The following is a 12191-nucleotide window of genomic DNA, read 5'->3' on the forward strand; positions in this document are numbered from 1 at the left end:
TTAATCACAGATAAATTATCAAATTTTTGAATTTTTATAATGTAGATAAACATAATTCTAGTGAAATAATTAAGAAGCCATCTTCTTACGTAAAATGTTTCTCCTCATGGTCTTTCTTTTTTTTAAAGACAGGAAATTTAAACGTTATTTTCATACATATTTATTTAACGGTAGCAGTTGGCTTGAGTTGGACAATATTTGCATTAATGTTAGCCACATATCGCTGAGCAAATTACATTTTCAGTATTTCAGAGTAGGTTGCCAGTAGTTTCAAGAATTGTTTTGAAAAGTTAGCAGATACAAATCATACAGAAATAAATAATGGGTTTAAAAACAATAAAATATACCATAATCCAGGGAAAAATGCTTCAGGGAGAATATTTCTGTGTAAGCAAATGGAATAATTCCTTGTTCACTCTGTTATATTTAAGAAAACTACTGATAAGCTACCACTGCAAAATTACTCCTAATGTACCAGGCTATCTACAGCCATCACAGATACAACTCTGAGAACCTTGTGCCCAGCCTCCTGTTTGATTTGCAGGGTTTAGTCTAGAGTTCTGTTCAGGAAAATGATGCACTGTGATTTTGTGCTGCTTCTGCGTTGTTGCTGAGATTTTAGCAGGGTCTTGAGTCAGGATACTCATCCTGCCGCTTCTCTTGTTCTCTTCCTCCTCTCACACAACCAGAAATGCACAGAACAGCGTCTCTTGTGGAGCCTCCACTTTGATGCTGTTATGACTGCAGGTAGAATTAAGACAGCTAAGACAAAATGCAAGTCCTCTTCTCTCTTCTGATCTTTGTGTGGGACAAGATCTCTCTAAAAACAGGATCCTCCTGATTTCTTTTGCTGTGGTCTGTGGCATACATGGAGACAAAATCATGTCTGGCCAAGAAGCCAGCTTGTAATAATGAGCACTTACAGTGAAGAGTCCAGTGTCAATCTTGGAGGTAGTAAGTCCTGCTGATTTAGTTAGTAAATGAGTGATCAAAATGGGGCAGTAGGAGGAGGAACAGGCCTCCAACAATTTGTGGGTGTACTTCATGAAAAGTGTGGTGAGTGTAACTGTTTTGTAATTGTTAGGACCTGCTAATAGTTTCCAAAATCTGGTTTGAATCAACCTCTTCAACTTCTTTCCCACTGGAAAAATTTTGCAATGACTGTTTCCAGTTTTTAGAGAATATTTGTTTTCTTGCTAACTGTAGTATAATGTTTATTAAAAAATAAAAATGAAAAAGCCATAGTAAATAGTCCAGACAGGTGGAAAGAAGTATGTAATAAACAGCTTACACAGCTCACTGTGTTCATAGTCACCAAGCATGTGTGCTCTTTGATATTCACTTTACTGCTCACCACTGAATGTTGAGGCCTTGACTGTGCTGAAGTGTTCCAAATTGGGAAGTTTGCTTACCTGAGCCACCCATGTGAAAACATGGTAGAGAAAAGTCACTTCAGTTTCACTGTGAGCTAAACTCTTGCCAAGGATTGACTTCGCTGAATTTGGTTCTCTGACACCTTGCCCTCACTCCACTCACAATCCAAGGCTAGGTGCATTAGCAGTATATGGTGAAAAGCATCAGTTTTTTAGATATTTAGACAGGCCATGCCGATTCATCTTATTTACACTGCATGGATTAAACAAAAGTAGACACAGAAAATTTATTTAAGTGCACATTTAATTGTAACAAGGTGTTTATTTCCTGTTCTCTCATGGTTTTCTGTTAGATCTACCAAGAGTATCTCATGGAATTCATGAAAGGACTGAGGTGGGCTGTGGATCTGCCTTAGGTGAGGGATCGCTGGAAGCAAAGATCTGGCTTCCCAAGGGTGTAAAAAGTCTGCAGGGAAACCTTCACAAAGCTTGTCAAAAATGTGTGAGATGGAGGCCCACGGCTTGCTGAGAGATGCAAAACCTGCATATCTAGGTACTATGAAACGTATACAGTTTTGGACCTAATTGGTTATTTTATTTGTATATTCAGAAAGGAAAATAGTGGCTGAGCCAGAATGACTGTGCAAAGGGTACTTAATGATGCAAAAGCCTGTTCCCCTTCTCTGCTTCTCGATATTTCAGTTACTGAGTTCTGAGAGCAAAACCAATTATATTACTTATGTATTCACATAATTTGTAAAAGTAACATAATTAATACTAAAAACTAAACAATAGAAAAACCTAACAAACTTCCCAAGATGAAATTTCTACTGTCACTTTTTTCTTTTTTTCCAGAAGACAGAACATTGTTGCTAATTCTAGAAGGTCCAGATAGCCTTCCATCTCGTTCTTTACTGAAACACACTTTACAGTTTTTTTTTCAGTATAGTTGCATGGGGTCAGTACTCTTTGCTGCTACCTGCTTTGAGGTCACATTGCCCAAGGAAGCTGCTGTTACGAATTCCACTGGCTGTTATTCCTAGCAGTAGAAGTTCCAGAATTAAACAGCAACAATTAAGTCTTCTATGCTGCCACTGTCTGTATTTAATTTTGAAAAACGTATTTGGAGGCATACCTGGAAAAATCCCTCCCTTGATTGTTCTCTAGTAAGGCAACACTTTGATGCCCTCAAGTGGGAAGGTTTGAAGAGGGGAAGGTTCTATAAGTGTCTTTCATAACACTCCTATTGCAAAACAATTTCAGTTCTTTGGCAAAACATGATACTCTTCATTTGGTAAATTAGTATTATCATATAGTTACCTCTGCTAGTATTACATTTTGTGTAACAACAGTACTATGCACCACTTACTGTTTCTTCATATTCCCTCTCTGCCTATTTTGATGTAAATTGATAAACCTTCAGGGTTCATCTCCAGGATGAGTATCTCTTTCTTGGCTCCTTTGAGCCAAACAAAGCTTGCAAAAAAATCCCTAAACAGAAAAAAAAACAACCCTAGGCAGTAAATGCCCCTTTGTTTCAACATGAGCCCAAGCTTGAAAACTCAGGTCTGTCATTTAATTGCAAGAGTCTTACAGTGTATTTTCCATGCAAATATGTGTGGTTTTTTTCCTATGCAATTGAAACTTTGGTATTTGTAGTGCACATGCATACTATTTTTTGAAATGATGTCTCTGTAAACATGTTTTGTAAGGTCACTATTTAAGTGTTTCCCTTTTATTGATTGGAAATATTCTGGCATAGCTCTGAAGAGCAAGCTCACTATAGGCACTTGTCAGTTTTGTTGTGGCCTCTTGGATAATGCTAAGAGGAAAAAAGATGAGAATAAATGAAAGTGAAGTTCCAAATTACTGGAACATTTAAAGGTCTTTGAAAAGTTTATACACAAGCACAGGTAATGCTGTCATGCACTGAAGTGCCAAAAGACCGAGCAGTGAAGAATATTAATCTACTTTTATAAAATCAAAGGGTTCATATTTTTTGCTGTAAAGAAATAATTTGAATAAAATTTGACCCTTTCTACAATAGTCTGTGGGTCAAATTGAACCTACTATTAAAATTCTCTAATATCTTTCTTGTATTAGCATTTCAAAACTCAATTTAAATATTCACAGAGCTCTTTTTTTAATAAACTTAACAAAATTCAGGTAATTTCCTTCAACTTTCTTGATTGAAGGAAGGCAGTAGGTGCAGATATAAAAAAGATGTACAGCTACGAGCAAAACCTGAAATCAATTATATATAAGAAATAACATAACACATGGAAAGAAATTAATCAAAAGGAAAAATTTCTACTATATGATTTTCTTGGTCTTCTACCTGCAGGCAAGGAACATAAATGAAAAAAAAAAAATCAGCATTCTTCTTATAGATAAGGGGAAAATTAATAAAAATGTTTCCTTCTTACCAGATCCCCTGATGCAACTTATGTTAAAAGTTAGTGGCTGCAGGAAGAACTTGAGCATTTTTTAAAAAAACTCTTTTTTTTTTTTTTTTTTGACCACAGAAATATACTTTATTCTTGCTGTTAAGCTCTATTACATCAGGTCGATGTGGATTTACACTGTCCGAAGAGCAGCTCTTTTCCATTCCTTTTTCTATTAAATCCATCGTTAAATCATGCTCATAAAGTTTCTACCAGTCTGAAGGTGAGAAATGGTTCATTCTGCTAGGATGCCACAATTAAAATGTAATGAACAGCTCACAAATTGGTGCAATCTTCCAATCTGGAAAAAACTTTTGAAGTTCAGCCAATTTACATAACAGACTGGAGAGGTTCAACGTGCACAGGTAGTGGTGTGTCTCTTGAGGATGGCTGTAAAAATGTGACATGAATTACCAATATAACTTAAGTTAAATAGAGAACTCAGTAAAGAGAGAAGCATTTATGTAAAAGTGGGAGTGGTTTGACAAGTATTTGCTTTCTTAAGAAGTATATTTACTTTTTTTTTCAAATAAAACTTGAACAAGAGATAGTAGACAACTGTACAATTTGCCAGTTTGTTCTTCAGTCACCTACTGCCAACGGCATGCTTGTATTTTAAACTATTCCTGCAGCAGTCAGTTTGTCAAGATGAGGTATTGCCATGTAACATTGAACAGAAGTGTGTTTAGACACCTCTCTTGGCCCTTTCTCTCAATTCTCCTGGAATTACATAAGGAAATTATTTTCAGTTCTCACGGGGAGGAAGGGAGAGGCGGTAATTTTTACAATGAAAATTGTCAACTGAAAGCCAAGAGTGGACAGTCATGGAGTCATGTAGGTGAGGCAGGGAGGGGGCAACTAGTTTAGCAGGAAAACTTCTATTTTGATTGTATTGTCTTTTGTTTTGTTATCTGGAGAATTATTGTGTGCATCCATTTCTATGATTCATCTCTGTACCTCCCACTGGAGTTTTTCCTTCTGAAAATCTCAGTGACTGAATGTATTTGGCAGTCCTGCTGCTTTGATAGAAACTGAAAGTGTGTTTTGACTGCATCACCATGTATTCCTCTCCCTTCTTTTATTGGCCCAGGTCTTCTCCCTGGGTCTGAAATATTTGAGCCTGTACACTAAAATAATTCTGTCAAATGCAAGAGAAAAGGCAGCATCCCAGAGATGGGCTTTTGGATGGAGGACATTTTGAGTTGTGGCTTGTAAAAATTTCTTTCTCAAAAGAAGAACTTAGATTGTTTCTGTTGCCATTGGGGTTGTTCAGGTTGCTGTTAAACTTTCTCTAGGATGTTCTAAAAGTACAGTGGTAGAAAACAACTCTGCTGAGTTAACTGAAGCCTGAGGATGAAGCTAAGAAGCCTTGTATGGAAATGTGCAATTCCATGAAATGTCACCGTTGCAGCCATATTTAAATGGAATAAATGGAACCCTCTTTATTTATTCTGTGTTTAATCAGTGTTCCTGATTATTATTTTTAAATGATCCCTCCGCGTATTCAGCATACGAATCAATATAAAGTGTTTCCTTTATCATTTTCTTATGTCGCTTTTTGTATTTAGAAGGAAACGTTCTTGTAGAAAGAGGAAACACATGGATTGATTTTTCTGCAGCTTTGCCCTCTGTAGTCGTAGAGCACTGCATACCTGGGTGTTACAGTAAGCCAAGAATAATCTGTGTGTGGCAGGATGTTTTCCAAGGAAAGACTGGATGGATTGTACAGAACATGCAAAATGCATGATGTTGATCCAGTGAATTTCAAGCCTCTCTGATTTATCAGAGTTGTTATTATTTAATGCTACTACTACTAATTACCCTCATTAACCTCTCCCCAGCCACTCACTGTCAAGTATTGTAGGCTTTCTGAAGCATTCTTAATTTGTTAAGAGCACTGATTTGTGTTGCTGCTCTGGGAACACAAGAGAATTCTAGTAGGTGGGAAGGAAGCTAACCACTTAACATTTTCATGAGATAATTACTCCAATGAAATTTTCCCACAGTAGGGTACAAGCATTTTGAGCACAAAGCACTGAATAGGAAAGCATGTGCTTAATTTGAGCATGCGTTTAAGTGGTTTCATTTACGGAGAATTTTGATGAATTCAACTATGAGAAATGATTACAGAACTTCCCTAGTTTAGTGCTATTGAATTTCAATTATTTTGTTAGGATTAGAGTTCCATAAAACTGAAGTTCTGCACTGCTGGATGAGGACTAACATCCTCAGCCAGTCTGAAGCTCAAATTTGTCCTTGTAGGAATTGTTGTTGTAGGAAAAGTTTCTTTTGTTAGATGAATGTAAACTCTTTTGGTGCTCCATTCTCACATTTTTCCTTGTTATTAAAATGCTTGTGTTGTTTTGTTTTTGCTAAATGCAGATCATCCTTTTAAGTGTTGAGGTAGCATCTGTTGTCAGTTGTGTAAAGATTGCCACATAGCTAGCTATCTTTCTGTATTCATAAATATATGTTTACATCGGTATGATTAGTTAAGATAGGTGTTTGTAGGTTTTTAATACATTAATAGTCCTAAAAAAAAAAGTGCTTGAGTATCTGCAAATCTGCTACAAATTAGGGAGCTGCCATTCAGATTTCCCCACACTGCGCTGCCAAGTGGCCTCAATCAGAAGTAATTTTCTCCATGAAGGCACATGCAGTTTGCTCGTCAGCCTCTCTGCAGTAGATATTGTTATTTGTATCAAATTATATGTGATGATTTCCAGAAGCAGACTACTGTGCCCACTAAGCCATACAGATTTCTACTGCATTCATTCCCACGTTGCTGCCATTAATTGTACAGTTTTCTACTATCTCTTGTTCAAGTTTTATTTGAAAAAAAAAAAAATTATTGCCACAGAAGTAAATACTAATAAAACAGTGTAAATACCAGGGGAAGAAGTGGACTACTAAACCCCTCAGAATCTCCACTCTTGTGTACAATACACGTAGTTGCTTGTTTCATACAGGAATAGTTTTCTCAGGATTTCGTAAGACATACAGAATGAAGTAGAGGAAACTTCATTTGCCTTCAGAAGCCCCATCTAGGGTTAGAAATAAAGCTTTTTTTGTAGCGCCTTTGGAAATTCTTAACTGTTTATCATGTATGTAGCTAATCTGAAGCATTTCAGATCTACCTCTCCTTACATAGCATCAAATTTTTTCGCTAACTGCTAGAAGGAAAAGAATCATCACAATGAGAATTGAAGAAAAGCATTTTGATGATCTCTCTGGAATTAACTGCTCCCCTAAACTCTTACACTATCCCAGTTTGAAATTGCAGTGTTTTATCTTAGACTGTCAGATCATTGTGCCACTCAGGTGTATTTCAGTGGCAGGAATTATTTGGAATTGCATTACTCTGTCATCACGACACTGTTTTGTTGTAGTGTCACACTTACTCAGCGTTTTTCAGAACAGGGATGATAGCTTGGACATGTTCCAATTTAAATTAAAGGAGATATAGTACACATGTGCCACAGGTGCTTAATAACGTGGTCGGTATAAGTAATGGATATAACCGTATTAAATCAACAATTTAAAAGAAATACAGAAAGTGAAGTACTGCACTAAAGTAACTGATCAAGCTGTATTTGGGAGGTAATACATCAACACAGTAACAACTGGACAAAAACAGTATCAGAGGAAACAGTTGAAAAAGAAGCTGGTATTTTTAAAAGCTTTTTTTTATTTTCCTATGTAACTCTGTATTTTAAAATATTTTATATCAGTGAAGAAGTTGAGTGGGCACTGCATAAATTGTCCTTAAGAGAGAAGAGTTAGTAACTTTGAAAACTTACTTTTACAATTTTGAACCAGAGAAAAGAAGTTAATGCTTTGGCTGATTTGATTTACTGATAGCAGGCAGATCCTGATTGAAACACACGGCCAAATTAGGTAGACATAAGCATGCAAACTTTGTGTTTGCATTAGTCAGAAATACGTAGTTCCAGTAAATTTTTATTGTGAAATTGACTATTAATTTTTATTCAAATTTAGTGTCTATTTTTGTGCAAATAATTAGTTGGAGTAGTCAAGAATGGAATGTTTAATCTGTTTATACTGACTAGTAGGTGGCTTTTGATTTTACTGTTTTTTTTAACCCACTTTTGTGTTTGAGCAATAATTAATGATAACTGCAGAAATCAGGCATAAATATTTCAGTTTACGGGAAACTAACAACCAAGAAGTACTTAATTTTACTATTATCCTTGTGGACTCGTCTTACTCATGTAGAATAATGGCTTTTCCTTCAGTTAGTTCTATGGAAGTCATCAGTTTATAGGCCTGAGCATGAGCTGAGTGAATTTGAAGGCTTACGAAATAGAAGGCAGCTGGGCAGGAATAAGACAGGGTGTGTCCTGAGGGTCAAGTGGCAGGTGTGTGAATTGAACAAGGCAGCAGCAGCAGCATGAAACCTAGAAAAAAATTTCTGTGCTGATCCCTCTACTGCAGCAAGTCTTGCCATTTTTCATAATGCAGCATCTGATGTCAGCTGCTGAGCTGCTGTTATGGAAAGCTCGGTCTGATCCCTACCCATACGTGACTGGGTAGACGTCACTGTTTTTGTGCATAGACTGCCATGTGCGCAGCAAAACCTTGTATAGGTGGATGCATCCATCTGATCTTGCTGAGATGTGACAGAATTTATATTTGTGCTTCCAAACGCTAAAATGTTTAACATTAGGAAGCGTTACATACCTATTCATCCCTAGGATTTGTTTACGAGATCATTTGCCAAGAATTTCTTTAGTCTGAGATTTGTTTAAAAAATGCAACTGGACAAGTTTTTGAAGCTTTGAGTTGGTTTGTATGTTGTTTCCCTTCTGCTTTCTTGGGAACAGTGTCAGTGGAAATTCTAAGATGCGTGTTTCCACGACTGATGCAATTGAAAGCATACCCACTGGACTTCTGTCATATTCTTGATCAGTGTGCAGATCTTGATTGTTAACTTGCTGACTGTGTCCTAGTGACCTGGACAAACAAACTGGTTTAACATCTGGGAACACGCTGGAATGCCTTACGCACATGCTGACTGGATTGCTTACGCATACTTATTCTGACTTTTACAAGACACTAATTGAAAAAGTCAAATGACAAAGAACCAGTCTTTCAGGAGGAGCTCAGCTTTAACTGAAATGTGAAGGTTATGCTTTATAAACCCATAAATGAAACTTATATCTTTTCCATGTATTTTAAATCTGGGGAAAAATTTTAAAGGCATATGGCTGCTTTTGAGATGATGCAGAACATGACATTTATTCACTTTTATACCTGGCAGAAATTTCCATTTCCCTGAAAGGGTTTGTTTGTTTAATTGTATTTTTCCTTTCTAGTTTACTTATATAGATGCTACCAGGAGTATGCACCCATAAATGGTTCAACATTGTCACACATTAATGCAGTCATTAGATCTAGGAGGCATTTGTGATAGCTCTTTCAGAAGCCCTTACGCTTTCATTTCTGAAATGGAACTGGACATGTGATGTGCCCAAACTGCCCGTATTTAGATGTGGTGCTTTGCTTGTGGCTCTTCCAGCATGTACTCCTGCTTTGTTCTCAGTTCTGTACACTGTGATAGCCACTCTTCATTCCGTGTGCATATTCAAGTGCCAGACTTTTTCCCAACATGGCTAGAAAGTGCAATTAACAGTAATGGATACTTTGACAGCGAGAATCTTTATTTCTTCAGCCATAATAATAGCCCCTTATTCTAGGAGATATATTGTTGAATGATGGCTTGCATTGGTGAGTATGGGTCCACATAAGTGGGTTCATTTGGTCAGATTTTCAGCTGGCATAAATAGTCATATTTCCATGGAAGGTAGTAAGCCATATTAATTTATGGAATCCCAGCTGGGAATCTCAATCAATTTTAATAAAAGGTAACCATCATATTCCTCTGAAGCAAGAATTGCACAACCTAGTCTAAAGTGAATTTTGCTGTTTTAATAAATGTAGGTAGTCCATGGTTCATAATAAATTACATAAAATTAGAGCGTAGTCAGTGTTTGATTTCTTTTTAAAATTTATCCCTCCTTTTTCATCGAGTGCAACAGAATCATTTATGTATTGTATCTCAGCATGATAGATTATATAGGAATAGTGTATTTAATACCGGAAAACTATCATATAAATACAAATTACATTTTTTTTCATTAGCTAGCTAGCTTTCATTTCAAGGAAGAAATACGCAGTCAATTATAAATGAGGCTGTGCTTTCATTGGAGAGGGAAATAAGTAATTTTTTTTCTAGCCTCAACCATGTATAATGAAATCCCTCTTTTGAAATCCAGTCTCAAGATGGATTTTGAAACATACTGACATTCAATAAAATCTTAGTTAAATTAAAATATGTTCAATTATTTCAAATCTCTACTTAAATCTGTGGGTAAATTCCACACCTGCACATGAAATGTCTTTAGGAAATAGTCACTATTAACCAATAACTGTTAATGGCTTATAAGAAGGAAGAAATTTTAATTTTCGAATACGTTCTGGCTGGCAACCAAGGCGTTATGTGTTACAGACCTGTCAGACATGGCTATTTAGGAGGCTCTGTAGGCATGGGATGTCTCGGTAACTAGTGGTGTCTGAGACCTCGGGCTGCTGCGTCACATTCAGGCTCACGCTGTGCTCCTGGGACTGCTGTGTGCCGCCATTGCCCTTGGTGTGTAGTGCAGCGCACTGGTTGTTTCTGTGGAATGAAATGAAATGTTTGTCTGAGTCCTGCCCAGTGACTGGGAGTCTGTTAAAGAGTCTAGCAAATGAATGTTCACAGGGAACATGAAACTCTTTTTAAACTCCGTCAGGTGCTTCTTGAAAGCAGCCGAAGCTGAAGTTGATACTATCAATACCTTTGTATTAATTTGCTATCGTCAGTTCTGCTAACTCTGGAAGTGAAGCCTGTGAAGGGAGCCTATTAAGTACTGTAATTCAGCATCAAAAAAACAATGACTAACAAACAACAAGAGGAGGCTCTTCACTGCTTACATGGCTTTACAAATGCAGCTTTGATTTCCATTGTTAAAACTGTCTGCTGTTAATACTGCAGCCTGATGAATAATGAAAAAAGACATGTGCGAGCATTATTAATACATATTGTTAATAACACTTTGCATATTCTGATTTGAAGTCATCGCTTAGGAAAACAGTCACTTTTAATTTCAATTCCCATTAACTGTTATTTGGTCAATTCTCATAATTGCTGAACGCTGCTGTGGAAGGAAGAACTAGATAAAGACTGCCAGTTATAAGTTCTCTAAGGTTTTATTTCACGTTGTCCTTTTAGATGGTTTTGCCACAGTGTTCCTGATTCTTTTTAAAGGGCCCCTCGAGGATGCCATTGAGGATGAAGAAGAAGAGTGCCTGTCTGAGGAAAATGATACTGTCTCAAAAGAAGACTTTCCATTGGAGGAAAGCTTTTCTGCAGAGTTTGAGCCTGAAAATCTGAGCTGTGAAGAAGTGGAATACTTTTGTAATAAAGGTAATCATTGTAGCCCACCTCTTGAGGGAATTCTGGCAGAACTGTGTCCAATTGGTCAAAAAAGATTTTTTGGTTTAAAATGTATAAAGAGACAGGAAAGTAGTGACTTGTGGAGTTTAGTCTGCTAAGGGGTAAATATTTAAATGTGATGGAAGATTTACTTTGCAAGGAGGTGAATCTTCTCGCTTTTAATGTTTTCCTCCAAGAATGTTATTTTCTATGTATTTAACTGTAGAGAACAGGCCTCAGAAGTCACTTATTATCAGATATGAAGCTAGCATTGCAGCATGTCTGTTCATTGCTCCTTTGCCTAGGAAACATTGCTAGAAAAACAGATTGTGCCTGTAGATTCTAGGATTAAAATAGAGCTTATTATAGAACTTATTATGCATGGTAGAAAAGTAGTGATTTGTGAAAGGATAACTTTTAAAGTTGCAGATGCCTTTTTGATGCATTAGTTACTTGCAAATTATTGAAGATACATGTATTTTAGCATAAGCCACACCAGCTTATTCCTGCCCAATGTTCAGTCTGCAAAGCTGTGCTGTTTCCAACTCAACTGACAGGAAAAGCACACTGCCATGTACTGTTACACAGAACATTGATTCAAACTTCTTCCTGCCAAATTTCCACTTTATTGCTTTGTTGTCTATCTTCTGCAGGTAAGGATGCCTATCAAATAGCTGGAATTGTTGTGGTGATGTTCTTCTTAGTCCACAGTCCCCTCAGGCAGCTGGTATCCATTCTTTCCCAGATATTGGCATACATTTTCTCATGATAGCTTAATTTGCTCCTGTTTTCTTTCCCTTTTCCCTTTTCCCTTTTCCCTTTTCCCTTTTCCCTTTTCCCTTTTCCCTTTTCCCTTTTCCCTTTTCCCTTTTCCCTTTT

The 12191-nt window shown here is 36.8% G+C and overlaps 1 protein-coding gene across 1 annotated transcript in view; it reads left to right on the plus strand.

Moving 5' to 3' along the window:
* ZFPM2 (zinc finger protein, FOG family member 2) overlaps positions 1–12191 on the plus strand; it is a 309416-nt gene that overhangs the window by 50583 nt on the left and 246642 nt on the right. The window contains exon 2 of the mRNA XM_021388157.1: positions 11145–11303. Coding sequence (XP_021243832.1) covers positions 11145–11303 — 159 coding nt within the window. The remainder of the gene's footprint in view (positions 1–11144; positions 11304–12191) is intronic.

This window comes from Numida meleagris, chromosome 2 (assembly GCF_002078875.1).
Source record: "Numida meleagris isolate 19003 breed g44 Domestic line chromosome 2, NumMel1.0, whole genome shotgun sequence".
NCBI lineage: Eukaryota > Metazoa > Chordata > Aves > Galliformes > Numididae > Numida > Numida meleagris.